This window comes from Drosophila melanogaster, chromosome 2R, assembly GCF_000001215.4.
Source record: "Drosophila melanogaster chromosome 2R".
NCBI classification, from domain to species: domain Eukaryota; kingdom Metazoa; phylum Arthropoda; class Insecta; order Diptera; family Drosophilidae; genus Drosophila; species Drosophila melanogaster.
The window spans coordinates 3,361,632-3,383,569 of NT_033778.4; the positions used below are offsets into that span (position 1 = coordinate 3,361,632).

Here is a 21,938-nt window from a genome sequence, read left to right on the forward strand (position 1 = left end):
CAATTATATGGGGTAGAAAATGAACTAATCTGATGTCTTGTTGGGCCCCAAAGGGTATGTAAAGCAGCGGTTATAAAAGGATGGAGTCCGAATGGATTTCACAGGTAGGGTGGGTATAGATTAAGGCCAATAACATCTGGGCCTCATCTTCAATAGGTACACTTTCTTGTCTGGTTCTTAACCGTTTGGTTATCGTTTTGCATCTATCGTATCTCTGTCTACAGTATTGTAGCTGTGACACTCTTGTTCATTTCAACACAAAACCCACGCCCATTTTCCCTGAGCATGCCGGTCAAAATAGTAGACAGGGTGTTATGAGGTGGACAACGCTCTATGAGTGTGTTCGTTACACCATTCGGAATTAAAAATTCGCCTTCGGTATTTCAACGTTTAGTAATGCAAGCGCTAGGGGATCGTGTAAATTCATATGTTATCGTCTATATGGACGACATCATGATAACTGCGTCAACACAATGTAAGGCGTTAAAAAGATTACAAATTGCTCTTGATGTTCTGACAGAGGCCGGGCTTTCATTCAACATTACACACCCATGTAGACTCCGAGCTGAGCTAGTACTTTTCCATGACCAGTAAACGGTAACTTGTATACATCTTTATCAGAAGCACCGTATGATCCATTAACCGCTTCAGTCACATCTCTGACCGCGCATGTCTGCTTGTATTTATGTTCTTTATTTCAATCAATTTGAGGAGCAGGGAAGGTCCCGCTCCATTCGAAGTCAACTTGTGAATTGACTCGTGATCTGCATACAAAGGTTTCTTAGCCTAAGTCGAGCAGCGCTGCCGGCGTAGCCTATACTATAAATATTTACGACGTAGCAATTTTTAATCTGTCTTTATGAACAGTTTGCTTTTTATTTTTATTATTAGTTAGTATAATGTTATTATTTTCTCATATTTCCGTTACTTTATACGGCCCTGTATATTTCAAGTCTAACTTATGACCTGTTTCATTGTTTAATAGAACTTTATCTCCAACTAATATATCTAAGTTCCTTGCTCTGATCATAAAGTTTCTTATTTTTCTCTTTATGTTCATCCACCATAATTCTAGCTATTTTATAGGCTACTTCTAATCTATATTTACTTTACTTAGCATAATCATCTACATTATATATGGGTTCTATATTAGTTATGCTATTAAAATGTTTTGGCAAATTATTTGTTTTACCAAAGACAATAGTTATGTGCTAGTGATGGGGTTATGTTAAAACAGTATACGAAATATTTAAGCCATACGTCCCAATAAGTTTTATCAACCGATATGTATGAACGTATATATTCATTGAAAGTTCGGTGACTTCTTTCGACTGTTCCAACTGTCTGGTGATGGTGCGCAGTTGATGTTATATTTTTTTATTTTAAGATATTTGCACAAGTCGTTTTTAACTGAATTCTTATATTCTGTTCCCATGTCCGTAATGAACGTCTTCATTGGTGTTGTTGTTTCTTTTCGGTATTTGGTTAGTTGTGTATCTAATACTTCGGGCTTCAGATCTATTAGTGCCTTGTACTTACATGGCTTTTTAATGGGGCTTACTGTCCAGCGTTAAAGAATCGATTCCGACCATATAACGTATATATATTTTTGATCCGGATCTGTATGTCTGTCCGTTGAACTTCGAGATCACAGGAACTATAAAAGCTAGAAGGTTAAGATTAAGCACCGCAAGTTTCTTGACCGATGTCACCACGCCCACTCTAACTCCCACAAACCATACAAAACTGCAAATTGTTGGATATTTTTCCATAATTTTATTGGTCGTGTAAATTTCTATCGATTTGCGAACAATTTTTTTGCCCCGCCCACTCTTACGCCCTAAAGCAGCCAAGCCGGTCACGCCCACACCTTTGAACAATTCTTAAATTTTCTCTTATTTTTATTCCCCAATATCTATCGATATCCCAGAAAAATGCAGCTGAGTAACGGGTATTTGATAGTCGGGGAACTCGACAATAGTATTCTCTCTTGTTTTATTATTTATCTTGAAAATTTCGATCACTACGGAACACATTTTGGCCACGCCCACAGTAAAGGGTAAAGGGTATCTGATAGTCTCATTATTTGTATATATTTACTGCAAATGTAAGCTTCAGTTGCCGATGGATTTATATGGATGATGGATGAATTTCCTTAACATTAAATAATAAAATGCGATATATTGATTATTTCAATCGATGTTTTGATGATTATTTTATAGCTTTTAAGGAAAATGACTCCGACCATTAAGCCATGAACTTAAATGAATCGGTGCTAGATACGATATAGACAACTGATTGCTTGCTGGCGATAAAGATAAAATGTGCTGACCATTTCGAGTAATGTGGTCAAGCTTGGCAGCTTCATTTTCAGTTTTTTGAACTTCAGCCGCAGCAACATAAGCAGCTGCACGTGCCATCGCTGCTTGAGACGTTTGTTTCAATATTAAAGCTTGTGTTTGCTTTTCGATAGCTATTCTTTGTTGATTTAATAAATTCTCCTTAGCAGTCTCTAGTTGTTTCTGCGTAATAAAAACATTAGCAGATGCCAGCTTAGTCACTGAAAAGGCGTTTGACACTTCACTGGGTGTGGGGCCAAGTCCATGCGAATGACTGTTGCCCCAACTGGGCCAAACTTCGTGCAGCGCTTATGCGTGTCCATTTAGCTTTTTTCTTTGGTAACGTCATCTGGAATCACACCGGACATTAACAGTTAATGCCATTATTGCCATAAATTGGACGATACCACAACAAAAATTTTTTATAGACATTTTAAAATAAGTAAACAAGAGAAAATTAATAACTACAGAACTTTTTGGCTGATGTCAATACTATTTATACGAAAAATTTTGCTTATACTAATTTGGGCTCGTTTTTTCGAACCGTAATTGTCATAACTATCAGACACACCAGTTACTTCGTAAACCAATTTTAAAAGAAATTAACCTTTAAATAAAATCTGCAAGTATGGTAATTTATTTTGTCAGTTTTTATGAAGTAATTTCGAAAAATACGTTTATTGGGTTTTGCGAACGAGATTCTGCATCGACGCGATATATACAAGCTAACGAAGGCGAATGGTAATGAGCGACTTAATTACAGAAGCAAAGATGTAGGTGCGAGAGTACAATAAAGAAAGCGAAAGGGGAGCACACTGAGGTGAATGGCAATCTTCTTCTTGAAGCTGTTTCCAGGGTATGAAAATGCGAAAAAACAATGGCGCGCGCCCAACTGTCGGATAACGTGTCCATCGTGCTATGATTTCTTTTAAAAGCAACTTAATTATGGGAAATTAGGTTGTGGCGTTTAATGAACCAGAGAAGTCTTTCTGCTATTTTTTTTTCTAGTCTTTTTCCTAGACAGGATAAGAGAGAAATTGGACGGTAGCCGTTAATATCGGAAGGATGTTTGTTTGGTTTTGAGATAGGGATAATGGTAGCCGATCTCCATGCATGTGGGTATTTTCCAGTGTTTAATATTTGATTAAGGATGTCCAAACGTTTTGTTTTTAGGTGGGGGGATAGGTTTTTAAGCATAGGGTATGATACTCTGTCGGCCCCAGGGATTTTGCTACTGAATTTTCTATTTCAACCAATGTGAATTTGGAATCTAAGCATGTAGCCGATGGGGAAAGTGAGTCGATGACATAGGGTTCTGAAAGATACCGATTTTTTTCTCGTATATATTCTGCTGAAAAATTTTGGTCAGAAGAGTATTCAGATCAAGATAAGACAAACTCTTCGGCGATATCAAATTATCCAGTTAGAGTTCCTGAGATGGATTTGATATATTTGAACGGTGTGGGAGGGATGCCGGCTAGGCGTTTTTTATCGGACCAGACTTTTTTTGTGGAGGATACCTGGGAGATTTTGGAAGTAAATTTTTCAAGGGAGTTACGCTTAGCCGAAAGTACAGCTTTTTTGAAAGGGCGTTTGCTTTTTTCTATCTGATAAGGTTTGTATCATTAATATTGGCTTTGTAGGACGAGAACAAGCGTTGCTTTTGGTCCCTTAGCTGTTGAAGGTAAGCGTTCCACCATGGCACTTTGGCTTTGTGGATCACTCTTTTCGTTTAGGGAATGCTACAGTTTGCAGCTGCTCGTATGACTTTCGTCATTTGTGCGACTTGCTGATTTAGGCAACCGACCGTCCAATATGCTGCTGATTTTTCGCAACTTTCATTAAAGCGTTTCCAGTTTGCTTGGTCTGTCTTGTATTTAGGAAGGGGTAAAGTATTATCGGGACGGGTAGGTGTGTTTATGTGGATGGTTATGTGGTCATGGTTCCATGGAGATTATCTGATATAGACCAGCTGCACATATCTGGGCTATAAGTGAGATATCGATGTGAGTGAAAGTAATGTGAGTTGAAAGGTGAAACGGGGAACCGTCGTTAAGAACGATTAGACTGTTTTCAAGAATTACGATTTCAATTTGTTTACCCCTTGTGTTTGTGCGCGGCGAACCCCATAAAGGACTCCATGAGTTTAGGTCACCCAGGAGTATTGTGGATCCATTAAGATTTTGTAGAATTTCTGATATGTCAGAGGATGAAAAGATTTGATTTGGTGGGATGTACGCATTAACAATATTAATGACCTGTTCAAATTTAAGCTGCAATACGCAGCAGAGTATGCTGGAGTTAATGTTACGGTATGTATGCGGGACATTTCTTTTTATAAGAACACCAATGCCTTGTGTGGCTGAGGTGTTTTAAGAAAAATTGTGGAAATAACCACTATATTCTTTGGGACAAATAAAATTTGTAGAATTACATGGAAGGTTGGTTTTCTGCAAAAATACAATATCGGGTGCGTGGTCTTTTATAAGTAGTGTCATTTCGTTGTAATTATTAAAAACACCGTGGATGTTCCATTGTTATATAGTAATTGTCATGATTAAATTTTTATTTTTTTTGACTATTATTAATTTTTGGTGTGTGTGGAGAGGATCAGGACTAGGAGTCGGGATCATCCATAGTGTCATCTGAGTCTGTTGTGTTGATTTCTGTTTGTAGGTTTGAGGTTTGTGAAGCAATTGATTCGTATGAGTTGGATCTTGAGGTCACTAATGTATTCTTGTCGTCGTTGTAGGCTTGTCCTATTAGAGCATTTGCTTCCGCCCTAAGGGAGCGATATCGTTCCATACATGTTTTCAGTTTACTTGTTGGGCTTAAGTAGAAGAAATCAGTTTTGGCAGAGGTGCTTGGGGAGGAAGTAAGATTCTCTTCGAGATTCAAAGAGTTGGTCCGAGAAGTGGGATACGTTGGTGAGAGCGGAGGTGGTACTTTTGTCGATCTGGTGGGCAAGTCAGTGTTTGTAATCGTGTGCCGTCGATCCTTTTGGTGAATTCGGAAACGCTGTGTTCATTTTGAGATTTTAGTTCCTCAACAATTTCGTTTTCTGGAATGTAAACAGGAGTGTTGTGGAGCTTGCAATCGATATCGCATTAGGTAAAGTGGTCACGTTGATAAATTTGTCACTTAATTCCCTGGAGTTAACCAGCAGGAGAAGGTTACCATCGCTAAGATTAGAGATGGATATGATGTCTTTGCTGATATACTTAAGGGCTCTATGGACGGCAAAGCAGATATAGTCGGATATGGTTTTTTGATGAGACAACTAAATATCTCGGATTCTTGTACTGCGTTTCAGGGAGGTCTTGGAAATCAACTTGTAATTTCTGAAAGGCTCTTATTTTCTTAGCTTTGGGACTAACGCTGAGACTGGCAAAGCGATTATCCCACAAATTGAGTGCCCGGGGGACATGGTTAATAAATTTATTGATATTGAAATTTTTTTGGATTTGCACGTACGCGTTGAAAAGAAGATGAAGAAGATAAGATGATGAAGATCAATGTAACGACGATAAGCTGGGCGATGGTAATTCCGCGATAAGCAAAGCGCACATAATTGGAAAGACACAGTCAACTGTGTCTCAACTATCTTCAAGATAATTTATTTGTGTGCGGAGGAACCTGGACAGACTGAGACGCCGATCCCAGGAAAGCAATCGTACAACCTGAAGAATAAGTATTCATTTTAAATTTGATGGTTAAAAATATATGAATTTTAGTAAGCACTATACAAAGGCACGTCCTTTTTTTACAACAGCTGACTTTACAGCTGTGTTTTTTCAACACTATACTGGTAATTTTACACTTGCGTTAAGTAACACAATCCATTGATCAATTCTTAGTCCATTAGGAAAATTTAAGAAATTAAGAAAATAAAAGCCGTGCTTTAGTTTATGTGTGTGAATTTAATGTTATTTAAATTTAATATTCGCAACATTCATACATATATGAAAGTAAGATTAAGAAAATCTAAAGAAATAAACTATTAAGAGTTTTTAGTGAAGTTTCAAGAAGATCGATTTGTCCAAGAAAAAAAGCATGAGCAGAGTCACCCGAGTTTGCTACAAGGTATGTTATTTTTAAATATGGACCTTATAAGCTTTTTTTTTGGTGATTTTAAAGCAATGAACAGACGATGTTTTAGTGAGCGAGATTCTGCATTGATGCGGTACGAGAGCGAATATTAAAGAACGACTTAAGTCCAGAGCAGAAGGAGCCAAAGGTGTAGGTGCGAGAGTACAATAGAGAGAGCAAAAAAGGGGAGCGTAGATAACGAAGATATTGCTGCACGAATAACAAGAGGCGTAACGCCATACGATTTTTTTTTTTGCACAAAATTTTTACATTTTTTTTTTTTTAATTTTACGCCAGCACAGCCTTACACCTAGGCGGCATGGAGTAAACCAAGTCCTGGCAACGATTGTGTCGAATTTTTGACCATCCATCCTGCACAACTTGTCAAAGCTGAGCCTTAGACGTCGGGGAGTTCTTCGACACATATTTTTTAATGTCCCCACAGATTTTCAATTGGGCTTAAGTCGGAAGATGGCCACGGCATTATCTCTATTCTATTTTGGGTGAACCAATTCATAGCCGATTTTTTTGTGTGTTTCGGATAATTATCCTATTGGAATGTCCATTTTAAGGGCATGAGACAGTAAGACATCAATAAGTATATTTACATATGCGTCTTGCGTCTATAATACCATAAATCATATGTTATGGACTCATACCATTCTCCGCGTTTAAAGGGCGTCGAATATACTGCAGTGAACCAGTTCCACCAAATAGCACTATTTTTGACCCATCAGTCCAAAGAATATTACGCCATTTGAAGACGGGCCAGCTTATGTTGGTTTTAGCGTTGTTTAACCTTGCTTTTGCCTTGGGCTGTTATTATTATTAAGTGGGTTTGTATGTGTACTGCGACCCAGTCGGATCTATTGTGCTACCCCTTCATGACTCAAAGATCCCCCTGAAGTCCAATGCACTGTATAAATGCCAGAATTTTATTGGGGTTCAGGGCTGCAATTGTTTACCGTGGGACTACATACGTGCCCAGGAGTGTGTTCCTCCTGATGGAAAACGCCATGCAGTCACATATTATATGTGCAGAGCTCTCCTCCTCCATGCAGCAGAAGAGACAGAGTTCACTGTCTGCAATGCCAATTTTGTGCAGATGGCTTTGAAGTCGGCAATGCTCCGTTATAAGGCCAGTCGAAATGCGCACGGTGTTTTTACCGTGTGTCATTAAGGTCTTGAACCTTTTATGGTTATATTCACGGAGGAGAATCTTAGACTGCCTAAGTACTGGTAGGTGTTCACAAAAGGACAAAAGTTTTTCCTCCTCTAGTGACTTTAGTAAACCCCGTACTCTGTGGTGACCAACACCACAGAATGGTTCGGGCCCAATTAGAGGGTTCCCTGCCCCTTTCCTGGCTAGGTTGTCCGCTAGCTCATTTCCCGGGCTGTTGTTGTGTCCCGGGACCCACCTTATTGTGAGTTTGTTGAAAGCTCCTAAAATGCTGGTGTATCTGCCCATTAATTCGTGGTATTTTAACCTGAGGCCTACAACCCCCAGCCCACTTCCCTCGTCGGTGAGGGATCCGTCTGTAAACCACTTTATTGTTTGTGGTTTCATAGGGTGTACTTTCCCCAGGGTTTTCCTACTGTTTTTATTACTGAGATAAGTTCTGAAGCTCTGAGCGAACCTATGCTCAGCTGGCATCTCATCCCTTGGTTGCATTAGCAAAGGCATATCCCTTTTTAGGCTTTCAACATCCTTACTTGTGAGGTTGCAGTCACTTCCTGAACCCTTAATTCTTATTAGTGTGGCTTTCCGTTTCATTTCAATGACGATATGAAGCGTGACCCCCATTAGTACTTCTAGGGCTGCAGTGGGACAGGTACGCATTGCTCCTGCCATGCATACGCAGGCCATGGAGTTTCGCCTTAGTGGTGCTAAGGCGTGCTCTATCACCCCAGGCTATTGCCCCATAGGTTAGTATGTTCAACCACCTTATTATGCGTGGTGAGGTTCCCAACGACTTACCAGCAATGTTTCTACACGTGAAAAGTGGTGCACTTATCAATTGTGTTATCGACATGAGTTTTGAAGCTAAGTTTGGAGTCAAGGGTTATCCCAAGATACTTAACTTCTTTGCTGGCCTCTTTTCGACATTCTGACAGTGTTATTGCCTTCATTCTCTGTAGCTTGTACCTATTTGTGAAAGTAACAATAACAGTTTTGCTAGGATTTAGGCTTCCTTGCACCATTCGCTGGTCATATTGAGTTTGAATGATATCGCAGAGTGTTTCCTCATATTTACCTATAGCTATAATGAAAATATCGTCAGCATAGCCTTGGCAAAGTATACCCCTGCGGGTCAGTCTGTCTAGCAACTCGTCTACCAGCGAGCTCCACAGGAGAGGAGAAAGGACACCCGCTTGGGGGCAACCCCTTGTGGTAAATACTGTATACGACGGTCCTCCTATGGTGGCCATGGCTCGCCTATCTAGGCATCTGCCAGTAGTGATTTGATCCATCTGCTGGTTGTCGCATCTAATCCTCTTCTTGCCAGGGATGTTTTGACAGCCTCATGGGAGGTATTGTCGAATGCACCCTGTATGTCTAAGAAGACACATAACGCCACTTCCTCATGAGTAAGTGAATCCTCAATAAGGCTTTTCAGGTTATATAGGGCAGTATCAGTTGTTCTGCCCGCCCTGTAGGCATGCTTCGTCCGTTGAAGCGGATGCTCTACAAGCAGAGTGCTTCTAATGCTGACATCCACTAGCTATTCCAACGTTCTTAGCAAAAACGATGTCAAGCTGATGGGTCTGAAGGACTTCGGATCAGTGATGTCTTTCTTTCCAGCTTTCCGAATGAAGACAACTTTTGCTATACTGCAGGAAGTACCGTTGTGCCGTTAACGGGGTATTCCCTTTCGTCTGAAGCGTGCTTTCCGGAAAGTGAGTTGGCAGTAGTTTGGAGACTGCACTGTAAAGTCTAGCTATCTAGCTATCAGAAGGTTCTATAATTCCTTCGTTTGGCTTTCCTGATCTCATAGTTATACATGGTTAGTTTAAAGAGAATTTTTTTGCTTTGGTAAAGAGACGCCTGGTCGCTTTCCGCGACTTCTCCAATTGGTTCCACCATGGAGCATCTTTATCCCTCTTGGCTCGGCCAAAGGAGCAGTTTTTCCTGAACGCGTTAGTAAAACACGAGTTAATGTCTTCTACGGCGGCCTCCAGTTCTAGAGTGGTACAGAGTTTCCCGGTTACCCCAGTAACTTGATCTCGCAGTAAGGAAGCATTGAACCCTTCCCAGTTCGTATTCCTGATTGCGCTTACGCTCGCTACATTTCAGATTTAGACCTTAAATTTGACATTGACTCCTCAGGAGATACGTGCCAGTCGCTTATATGCGAAGCTAATGATCTACTGGAAGGTGTAATGTCCAGAACCTCAGATCTAACCCTAGTAACAAATGTCGGAACATTGCCGGCATTTAGGATTTCCAGGTTGTTATTTAAGATAAATTCTAAGAGTGACTAACCTCTTTGGTTCACGTCGCTGCTGCCCCATATCACGTGATGTGCATTTGCATCACATCCGATGATAATGGGTGAGTGCATCCTTTTACAGTGTTCAGCCAGTGCAGTGATTTCGGGCGGTGGGCACTCCTCGTCACCGGCAAAGTATGCCGATGCTACCACAGTCTTTTTGGCTGCTCCCACATCTTCTACCACGATCGGTACACAGACCCGCGTGAGAAAATCTGTAAGTATATAATAATTAATACTTCTACATGCCAGGATACAGGCTCTAGGGCTAGAAGCCCGTTGATCCCAAATTACCTTGGCGTTCTTCACGTACAGTCCTTTTATTCCCTGGTTATACCAGGGTTCCTGTACCAGGGCTAGCCCAAGATGTTGCTTGGTGAACATCCTTGCCAGCACGGCCGAGGCCGCCTTGGCGCGATGGATGTTCACCTGAGCTATCCCTGTACTCCCGACCATTAGATGATCGGCTCCATCATCGGCGTTACTGATCTGGAGATGCCCAGATCACCATCCGCCGGCTTCTTCCTCACTCAACAGGTCTAGTTCCATGCCTAACTCCTGAGAGGATATCGGGGTCTGATCCCCTATCTCGATGACGGTCGTATCGTAATCCTCATTTTCCGCCAGATCCTCGCTGGATTTGTAGAGCTTATTGGGTTTATCCTTCTCCGCGGAGACTGGTCGATTGCGAGGAGTCTCGACCCGTCTTGTGCCGGCTTTGATCGCCTTGGCCTTCTTTAGACCACAAACTGAGATGTCTCAAAACCTGAAGCTCAGCTTGTGGTCGCTAGAAATAATCTTGGCACATGAGTTGTCATCAATGCCAAGGCTGAGAAGCGATCCGCCACCCTCGTTCTTCCTTGATATGAGACGCCAGTTCTCAGTGTCCAAGTCATTTTGTTTCTTGATCAATTCCATGATCCACTTTGTTTTGTCTCCTGTTCTGGGGCAGAAGATGGTGATGTTGTGTGACGATGGCAAGACGTCGTCCATCTTAACTCCAGGGAGACACCGCTCCACTTACTGAGGCTGGGTACTGCTAATTGCAGCCACTCAGCAGTGGTTGCGTTGCGGCAATCCACTATCAGGTGACCCACCCTGAAGTGGATTCCTCCAAACTTAATTGGAGAATCCCAACCGGAGAGGACTATCTCCTGAGAGGTTCTCACTGCTGAGGACGACTTTGGGGTACCCCTCTTGTACGACCGCAACTTTAATGGTCCCAGTTACGGCCGCATATGATGGCTTGCGTACCTCAGTTGCCTTTGCAGCCCTTGAGGTACTTGGGCCATCGAAAGGAGCAATCTGTGGCCTGCTCTTCTCCACCTTCTGCCTTTTAGGCGTTTCCGTCGGAGGCGACAGGGTGGAGTTTGCCCGCTTCGAAGCAGAGTTGGGCCATTGCTCTAGCGACTGCGGTGTCTTGGCCTGAGACAAAGCTTCTGCGGGTGACTAGCCCTGCTGAAGGTAACGAAGATACCACTTCGTTCTGGTCCCGCTCAGCCACTTACGGATAGGGTCATCCCGGGCCCCAGGCTGACCAAGGTGCGGTAATGGGTTTTTAGCCCGTCCCGCTTTGCCGGCTTGGACCACAGTCGAGTGACTCGGTGTGGCTGCCCGATTTTTCTTGTGCCGTTGGCACACTCCGATTAGGAGCCTTTTTTGGTGTTCCCACCGAAGTAAGAAGCTCTCCGTCAAGGAGACGGTCCTCAAACGGTCTTGCGACATTTCCCGCAGTCAAGGCGTGCGATATTTTAACGGTTTTGGGTCTATGGTTCATGGATCCCACGAGTTGCAGAGAAATAAACGGTCCATCCTGGCAGAGATCCGCAGTACCCGGGTAAGGCTAACCAGACCGGGCGGACGCCACTTGCTCGGACTCTCCATTAGCGACTGGGCTAGTTTTTTCCCCCCAGAGTGGCAGACTCTCGGCACGGGTCGAATGACACCTTAGTCCGGCCCGGAGATGTGGAAATTTTTTAGAGTTTCCAGCTGACCTAACTAAGAGCCTGTTTCCAGCTCCAGCCCAACTCAACGATTAGCCAGCACTCTTAGCAGACCAGACCCACCCGCCAAGCCACCTAGAAGCAGTTTATCGCCCAGCGATCTCAAGTGATCACTACACTTTGTTGCAATGCCAACTCATCATTGGACAGGATGTCAATTGCGACAGTTCGGATGAACAACTGGAACTGCAAGAATGCTTATGTTGTCTAAATTGGAACCGCAACAGCATTTTCGCGTACACAATTTAGACAACATAAGCATTCTTGTAAACACTTGTAGCTTAAGCTCTTATTCGAGAAATAAAGTAAGTTCAGTTCAGTTTGGAACACAGAAGAGAAAAGGCCGATTGTCTTAAATCAAAATACCATACGAAAGTACAACACCCTCAGGAGACACCGGTAACTCGGGCTCCGATTACACCCATAACGGAGGATAGAGAAGGCAAATAGTCAGTTAGTGAGGAGTTAAATATAGCTTAGAAATAGTAATAGCCGAATCTATTTACATAACACATATGTGACATAATGTCACATAAAAAAGTTCAAAAATTACTTTATATTAGAATATTTGTATTCAGCTTGCGACGTAAAAATTAATAAGGCAATGATTGCTTGTGTCTTTGGTCGAGTGTCTCGGCTGTTAATTGCGTCTTCTTAGTTTTTTGCTAAACAACTCGCAAGAGACATTCCTTCTTATATATTTTATATTATTAGTTCTTAATATTTGCTGCCTTTTTATTTTTCTTTATAAGTGTATAATTTTTATTTTTTAAATAATACAAAACAAGCAAAAAAACAATTAAGTATAAGTATTATTTAATAATACATAAGATTGTTTTTTGTTAAGACATTAGATGCCAAGGTTGCAAAATCCTAAAAATGTGAGAAAAATTAAGTTCCTTTTTAATTCGTTTTAAATATTTAACATATACTTTTTGGACCACTCTGTTTTTATTATTTAGATTAAGAAATAAAAAACGTAAAAAAATCAATAAATGCTGTCTTTAATTTCAAATACTTTTTGTGTTCGAAATGGGTGGCACCCATAGAGTACATCAAAGGGCAAAAACCTGTGCACAACCTTTTTTTGGGTGTTCCCTTTCACCCTCCATTTACTAGACCGTCAGCCCTTCACCCATACAAATTTTATGCACACTAAAAATGATCTGCGGCCGATCGTTGCTTGTGCATCACCTACTCAAAACTTTATTGCGTAGCAGGCACCCTCGTGTTTTTTGCTCGTTCCAAAAACACCATGGTGGCAAAACACTCGAATATTTTTTAGTGCCCCAATATTGAGTGTCAATAAACACAAGGGTGCCTAGACACCCAGTGTTCAGTGTCGTGCTGCAGTATTTTGAAAGGGGTGAGTGTGAAGAATCACATTTTTTTTATTTATAATATTATATTCATTTTTCCATATTGCTCATGGAGAACACTTGTAAATATTTGTTTAGTAGTATCTTAAGTAAAATCAAGAGAGAATGTTATAGTCGAGTTCCCCAATTATCAGATACCCGTTACTCAGCTAGTGTGAATGCGAACGAGGAATTTCTTAATTTTTCTGGAATATCGATAGATATCGGGGAATAAAGTGAGAAAAAAATTAAAAATTGCTTAAAAGTGGGGGCGTGGCAAAACTGTTTTTGGCAAATCGATAGAAATTTACACGACTAATAAAATCCAAAAAAATTTTTCAAAAATGTGGGCGTGCCATTTTTGTTATAGCAAATCGATAGAAATTTGCAAGACCAATAAAATTATAAAAAAATATGCAAAACTTTTTAAAAAATGGGAAAAATTTTTTTTTGGCAAATCGATAGAAATTTACAAGATTAATAAAAAATGTAAAAAAGTTTAAAGTTTAACATTTATTGAAAGTGTGGGCAGAGCAGTTTTGTGCGGCTTGTGGGCTTTAGAGTGGGCGTGGCACTTCTGCCTGTTACACACTTTTTAACGAATCTTGTATACCCTTTTACTATACGAGTAATCGACCGGGAAATCCTCCGATATGAATGGGAGAAATGGCTAAGGGCGCTTACAATATACCTCGAGGCCGAGGGTACTGAAATCGAAAAGCAGAAGAGGAGTAAGCTGCTTCTCTTGGGAGGAGTCCAGCTATAGTCAGTCGTATATTCTTTACCTGGTGCGCTGGTTGATCCCATCTACGAAAATAAAGAAAACATCCCAAAAGGCCTCGTACGTGTATATGCCGTGTGGAGGAGAAGGCCACCAGCCCCCAAATAAAAAAAAAACGATGAACACTGTTTTAAAGTTTCAAGAGAGGGTGAAAACCGTGAAATTCCCCCAAACCATCATCGACTCGGGCTGAAAATTTAACCTTATTTGCCACGAGGACTGATCTGAGATAGTAAAGAGAAAAGCCAGTCTTTACCGTAAGAACCCATTCGGAAAAGCAATTCCGAGCATAAGCCTCCAATAAAATACTTCGAGTAATATGTATTTTCGAGACCCCAATTTCCGTCGAGCGTGGTATCAAAGAGATATCTTCATTTTACATTATTGAAAATGGGCAACAATCTCATCTGGGCCGAGACAGGGCCATCGAGTTAAGAGTCCTCCGACTAGAAGGTAACATTAACCGGATTGAAGAAATGGGGCCTTTCCCGAAATGGAAAAATATCAAAGTAAAAGTTCAGCAACCAGTGAGATTAGTTCCGGCAGCTATCGAGGACAAGGTCATGGAAAACTTAGAGAAGCCCAAGCGCTTGGATATCTCCCATTCTGCAGTATAGCAGTAAACTTTAGAGTAAACCCTGCCCCTGTATCTAACGCTATGAATGCTTTTGAAAGACAAGCAAACAAGCAAACAAACAAGCCAGTCAAAATGCGCACGGTGTTTTTCCCGTGTGTCATTAAGGTCTTGAACCTTTTATGGTTATATTCACGGAGGAGAATCTGCCTAAGTCCTGGCAGGTGTTCCCAAAAGGACAGAAGTTTTTCTTCCTCTAGTGACTTTAGTAAGCCCCGTACTCTGTGGTGACCAACACCACAGATGGGTTTGGGCCCAACTAGAGGGTTCTCTGCCCCTTTCCTGGCTAGGTTGTCCGCTAGCTCATTTCCCGGGATGTTGTTGTGTCCCGGGACCCACCTTATTGTGAGTTTGTTGACAGTTCCTAGTTTTTCTAGCGCTGTCCTCACTTCATTTACTACCTTAGATGTTATCTTAGCTTTGCTGAGCGCCTTTATGGCTGCTTGACTATCAGACAGTATAGCAATGTCCTTGCCATGATAGTTCCTTTGCAGATTAAACTCCGCACAGCGTCCAATAGCACAGACTTCAACTAGAAAAATGCTGGTGTATCTGCCCATTGATTCGTGGTATTTCAACCTGGGGCCTACAACCCCTAGCCCACTTAGTCGGTGAGAGATCCTTCTGTATACCACTTTATTGTTTGTGGTTTCATATGGTGTACTTTCCTCAGGGATGTCAAACTGTTTTTATTACTGAGTGTTGAAGCTCTGAGTTAACCTATACTCAGCTGGCATCTTATCCCTTGGTTGCATTAGCAAAGGGATATCCCTTTTTAGGCTTTCAACATCCTTACTTGTGAGGTTGCAGTCACTTCCTGAACCCTTAATTCTTATTAGTGTGGCTTTCCGTTTCATTTCAATGACGATATGAAGCGGCGTGACCTCCATTAGTACTTCTAGGGCTACAGTGGGACAGGTACGCATTGCTCCTGCCATGCATACGCAGGCCATGGAGTTTCGCCTTAGTGGAGCTAAGGCGTGCTCTATCACCCCAGGCTATTGCCCCATAGGTTAGTATGTTCAACCACCTTATTATGCGTGGTGAGGTTCCCCACGACTTACCAGCAATGTTTCTACACGTGAAAACTGCACTGGTGCACTTATCAATTGTGTTATCGATATGAGTTTTGAAGCTAAGTGTGGAGTCAAGGGTTATCCCAAGATACTTAACTTCTTTGCTGGCCTCTTTTCGACATTCTGACAGTGTTATTGCCTTCATTCTCTGTAGCTTGTACCTATTTGTGAAAGTAACAATAACAGTTTTGCTAGGATTTAGGCTTCCTTGCACCATTCGCTGGTCATATTGAGTTTGAATGATATCGCAGAGTGTTTCCTCATATTTACCTATAGCTATAATGAAAATATCGTCAGCATAGCCTTGGCAAAGTATACCCCTGCGGGTCAGTCTGTCTAGCAACTCGTCTACCAGCGAGCTCCACAGGAGAGGAGAAAGGACACCCGCTTGGGGGCAACCCCTTGTGGTAAATACTGTATACGACGGTCCTCCTATGGTGGCCATGGCTCGCCTATCTAGGCATCTGCCAGTAGTGATTTGATCCATCTGCTGGTTGTCGCATCTAATCCTCTTCTTGCCAGGGATGTGTTGACAGCCTCATGGGAGGTATTGTCGAATGCACCCTGTATGTCTAAGAAGACACATAACGCCACTTCCTCATGAGTAAGTGAATCCTCAATAAGGCTTTTCAGGTTATATAGGGCAGTATCAGTTGTTCTGCCCGCCCTGTAGGCATGCTTCGTCCGTTGAAGCGGATGCTCTACAAGCAGAGTGCTTCTAATGCTGACATCCACTAGCTTTTCCAACGTTCTTAGCAAAAACGATGTCAAGCTGATGGGTCTGAACGACTTCGGATCAGTGATGTCTTTCTTTCCAGCTTTCCGAATGAAGACAACTTTAGCTATACTGCAGGAAGTACCGTTGTGCCGTTAACGGGGTATTCCCTTTCGTCTGAAGCGTGCTTTCCGGAAAGTGAGTTGGCAGTAGTTTGGAGACTGCACTGTAAAGTCTAGCTATCTAGCTATCAGAAGGTTCTATAATTCCTTCGTTTGGCTTTCCTGATCTCATAGTTATACATGGTTAGTTTAAAGAGAATTTTTTTGCTTTGGTAAAGAGACGCCTGGTCGCTTTCCGCGACTTCTCCAATTGGTTCCACCATGGAGCATCTTTATCCCTCTTGGCTCGGCCAAAGGAGCAGTTTTTCCTGAACGCGTTAGTAAAACACGAGTTAATGTCTTCTACGGCGGCCTCCAGTTCTAGAGTGGTACAGAGTTTCCCGGTTACCCCAGTAACTTGATCTCGCAGTAAGGAAGCATTGAACCCTTCCCAGTTCGTATTCCTGATTGCGCTTACGCTCGCTACATTTCAGATTTAGACCTTAAATTTGACATTGACTCCTCAGGAGATACGTGCCAGTCGCTTATATGCGAAGCTAATGATCTACTGGAAGGTGTAATGTCCAGAACCTCAGATCTAACCCTAGTAACAAATGTCGGAACATTGCCGGCATTTAGGATTTCCAGGTTGTTATTTAAGATAAATTCTAAGAGTGACTAACCTCTTTGGTTCACGTCGCTGCTGCCCCATATCACGTGATGTGCATTTGCATCACATCCGATGATAATGGGTGAGTGCATCCTTTTACAGTGTTCAGCCAGTGCAGTGATTTCGGGCGGTGGGCACTCCTCGTCACCGGCAAAGTATGCCGATGCTACCACAGTCTTTTTGGCTGCTCCCACATCTTCTACCACGATCGGTACACAGACCCGCGTGAGAAAATCTGTAAGTATATAATAATTAATACTTCTACATGCCAGGATACAGGCTCTAGGGCTAGAAGCCCGTTGATCCCAAATTACCTTGGCGTTCTTCACGTACAGTCCTTTTATTCCCTGGTTATACCAGGGTTCCTGTACCAGGGCTAGCCCAAGATGTTGCTTGGTGAACATCCTTGCCAGCACGGCCGAGGCCGCCTTGGCGCGATGGATGTTCACCTGAGCTATCCCTGTACTCCCGACCATTAGATGATCGGCTCCATCATCGGCGTTATTGATCTGGAGAATCCCAGAATACCATCCGCCGGTACCGCTTCTTCCTCACTCAACAGGTCTAGTTCCATGCCTAACTCCTGAGAGGATATCGGGGTCTGATCCCCCATCTCGATGACGGTCGTATCGTAATCCTCATTTTCCGCCAGATCCTCGCTGGATTTGTAGAGCTTATTGGGTTTATCCTTCTCCGCGGAGACTGGTCGATTGCGAGGAGTCTCGACCCGTCTTGTGCCGGCTTTGATCGCCTTGGCCTTCTTTAGACCACAAACTGAGATGTCTCAAAACCTGAAGCTCAGCTTGTGGTCGCTAGAAATAATCTTGGCACATGAGTTGTCATCAATGCCGAGGCTGAGAAGCGATCCGCCACCCTCGTTCTTCCTTGATATGAGACGCCAGTTCTCAGTGTCCAAGTCATTTTGTTTCTTGATCAATTCCATGATCCACTTTGTTTTGTCTCCTGTTCTGGGGCAGAAGATGGTGATGTTGTGTGACGATGGCAAGACGTCGTCCATCTTAACTCCAGGGAGACACCGCTCCACTTACTGAGGCTGGGGACTGCTAATTGCAGCCACTCAGCAGTGGTTGCGTTGCGGCAATCCACTATCAGGTGACCCACCCTGAAGCGGATTCCTCCAAACTTAATTGGAGAATCCCAACTGCTAAGGACGACTTTGGGGTACCCCTCTTGTACGACCGCAACTTTAATGGTCCCAGTTACGGCCGCATATGATGGCTTGCGTACCTCAGTTGCCTTTGCAGCCCTTGAGGTACTTCGGCCATCGAAAGGAGCAATCTGTGGCCTGCTCTTCTCCACCTTTTGCCTTATAGGCGTTTCCGTCGGAGGCGACAGGGTGGAGTTTGCCCGCTTCGAAGCAGAGTTGGGCCTTTGCTCTAGCGACTGCGGTGTTTTGGCCATAGATAAAGCTTCTGCGGGTGACTTGCCCTGCTGAAGGTAACAAAGGTACCACTTCGTTCTGGCCCCGCTCAGCCCCGGGCCCCAGGCTCAACAAGTTGCGGTAATGGGTTTTTAGCCCGTCCCGCTTTGCCGGCTTGGACCACAGTCGAGTGACTCGGTGTGGCTGCCCGATTCTTCCCTCCCGCAACTGGGCGTGCTTTTGCCGTTGGCACACTCCGTTTAAAAGGATTTTTTGGTGTTACCACCGAAGTAGGCCGCTCTCCGTCAAGGAGACGGTCCTTAAATTGTCTTGCGACATTTCCCGCAGTCAAGGCCTGCGTTAATTTATTTTAAGAGTTTCCAACTCCAGCCAAACTACGATTAGCCAGCACTCTTAGCAGAGACATGACATAACTAAGAGCCTGTTTCCATCCGCCCTCGCGTGGAGAGGGTAATTGCACTTCCAGTAGTGTGTCACGTAGCGTAGCGGTTAAAGACGCCCTAAAACCGCCCAAAACTCCCACGCCCACATTTTTTAACCATTTTTTGATATTTTTTCATAATTTTATTAGTCTTGTAAATTTTTATCTTTATTTTTATTTTTTTTAATTTTTTTATTTTTTATGTACCGAAAAAACTTTTTTCTACGCCCTTCTAACGCCCTACAACCGCCCACTCTTACGCCTATAAACCTCCCAGAACTGCTATTCCAACACTTTTAAACAATTTTTAAATATTTTCTCATTTTATTCTACCGATAACCCAGAGAAAATTATGAAATTTCGCGTTCGTATTTCTACTAACTTGTACATATAGCGATGCAGAATCTTGTTCGCTAAGCGCAATAAAACATCTCGTTAAAATCGGTACATAAACATCGTTTTTTTCATTGCTTTAATATAGGTAATAAAAAATCTTATTAGATCAGCAGAGAGTTTTGTGTAATTGAAAGGAGAATTTGGGGAGCGAGGGTGAGACGGAGCGAATACTGCAAGACAACAGAAGAACAGATAGTGTCTGCTTGTAGATTTCAAGAGAGCAACAGAACTAAGCTGGACTTTGGACCTTGTGACCCATAATTTTATAACGGCCAAAAGTGACATTCAGGCCGAGACCGACAAGCGAGCTACTGCGCGAATATGCTTAGCGGAAGCTTGTGGCCGTGGACACATGGGCCAAAAACTTGCGCTGCTTCTTTGTCTCTAGAATCTGTACGATAAATTCTAGCTTCTAACATTTATCTCGATGTTTATACGATTCTGCTATTGATCCTGATCAACAATATATATACTTTATATATAGTACGAATAACGGTTATTTGCTTCTGAACACAAGGCCTATAAAACTACTCTACAATATATCAAACCAAAAATACAAGATTTCATGAAACACGAAAATCAATCCAAGAACATTCCCGTTTTTGTCTTAAAACTGCGACAGTTTAAAATGTGAAATCAAGGAAATAACTTTGTCAGAGAGACAAAAAAGAGATCCCAGGTCTCGCAGCCGCCTATAGATGTTATTAGTAAACATACCATCTTTGGAGACACATTCGTGATGAATTTCCTTCAAAAATCAGCTAGCCAACAGCCTGTGGTTATGGGCACCTACACGATATATATAGGAAATTCTTGCCTAATATTTATTTTACGTGGGTCGTATCGTTTAAATAGAGATCTCAAATTGCTGTTGCCCATATTTTGCTTTTACGAGGATGTTGTTCGTAGAACTCGCGTCTTAAGACACACAACCTATGAGCCCTTCGGTGCGACTGTATATACAATATATGAGAGCTCTCTAACAGTTTGCTCTCTCTAGTTTGTTCTCTATTTTTTTTATCAATGCGACTTCAGCGGGTCTTACTTCAGTATTTACTTAACAAAATTAATAGTTCAGAAATTTAGCTTAAACAATCGAATTAGATGGGCAATCAATCAACTCTAATCTGGATAACCATCTCATTGTTGCTTATGAGGTTCTAATTTAAGAGATGCATTGTCTTCAACTTAACCAAAGTCAGGCTTACATATTACTCACCCTGTGGTTGTAATTGTGATCAAGGCCTTTCCACGTTGGTTAACGACGTACTGTGGGAGATCAATAAAGCGTGAATGAATCGCAGTTTAACTCCCTTAGGAGTCGTTTACCAAAATTAGGTTTTGCAGGTAAGGTTGGTGGTTGTCGATCTTTCAACTATCCTTGCTAAGCCTCGCATACTGCTCGCCATGACTTCTCACACTCCTAACATGATGCAGGTCGAGATCCATAGTTGCAACCTCCTACTGTTGCAATGATATTTTTTCCCCCCACTGGTAAAAAACTCAGAACGGGTGCAACTGAGTAGGTCTCGTTATGGAGTCTTCGTGTGCCTGATCGTGGTCGAACTCCGACGTCTGGTTTACGTTTTCAAATGACCTTTTCGGGTAGCTGCCAAAATTCCAGATGTACTCACTACCTCTCAACGTGGTTATACGATTAAGGTATCCGCCAGTTGGGTGCAAGACTAGTGTATGAATACTTTAAGCGAAATAATGCGCAACGCCCTTTGCTCGGTGCTTTTGCAGTGTTCGGAATCGTAGCCAATAGACCAGCACACCTGCTGTGACGTGACCTAGGCTTCCACTAAGAATCGCACACTTTTCGTAGCTAATTCTTTCTGAACGTGGATTTGCTGCGTTTTGCCACAACAAAACATAGGTCGCAATCCACGTGTGTCGCATTTTTATACCCGGGTAACAGCTTCAAGAAGAAGATTTCCATTCACCTGCAAAATGTCATTCACTTTCCTGTGATACGAGTACTGGTTTTAGGACTGAGCTGCCAAATTCCCGCCTACCCTCTGTTTACAAAATACTAAACTTCTTACCAAGCCATTTTACTTTCAAAATCCGTTTGATTCCAACGGTCTCATAAACACAGTTCAGCTTTACTGCACCTACGTCTTTGCTACACCTCGCTCTGTACTAATGTCGTTTATTACCATTCGCTTTCGTAACTGGTACATATCGCATCAATACAGAATCTCGTTCGCGAAACCCAATAAAAGCATATCGTTCCAAATCACTAAATAAAATTCGTTTTTTTTTTTGCTCAAAATAGCTAATAAGAAATTTATTAGCTCAACAACGAGAGTTCATTATTTAAGAAGTTATTCAAAATAATATGACAAGCATTTAAACCGCATAAATGTTTCCTTGCTTTCGAGCGACGGAACCTTAGTTGCAGAGATTTTACATATTTTTACTGTCTACACCAAACTTTTTTAAGGTATATTTCTTTT

The 21,938-nt window shown here is 42.2% G+C and overlaps 1 protein-coding gene across 1 annotated transcript; it reads right to left on the reverse strand.

The window, feature by feature from the left end:
* Positions 1-2,225: 2,225 nt before the first annotated feature.
* Positions 2,226-2,771, reverse strand: CG41242 (uncharacterized protein; the record flags this gene model as incomplete). The annotated part of the gene is made up of 2 exons (NM_001110905.2): positions 2,226-2,635; positions 2,699-2,771. 2 exons carry the CDS (start codon positions 2,769-2,771, stop codon positions 2,226-2,228), a joined length of 483 nt encoding a protein of 160 aa, NP_001104375.2.
* Positions 2,772-21,938: the final 19,167 nt, after the last annotated feature.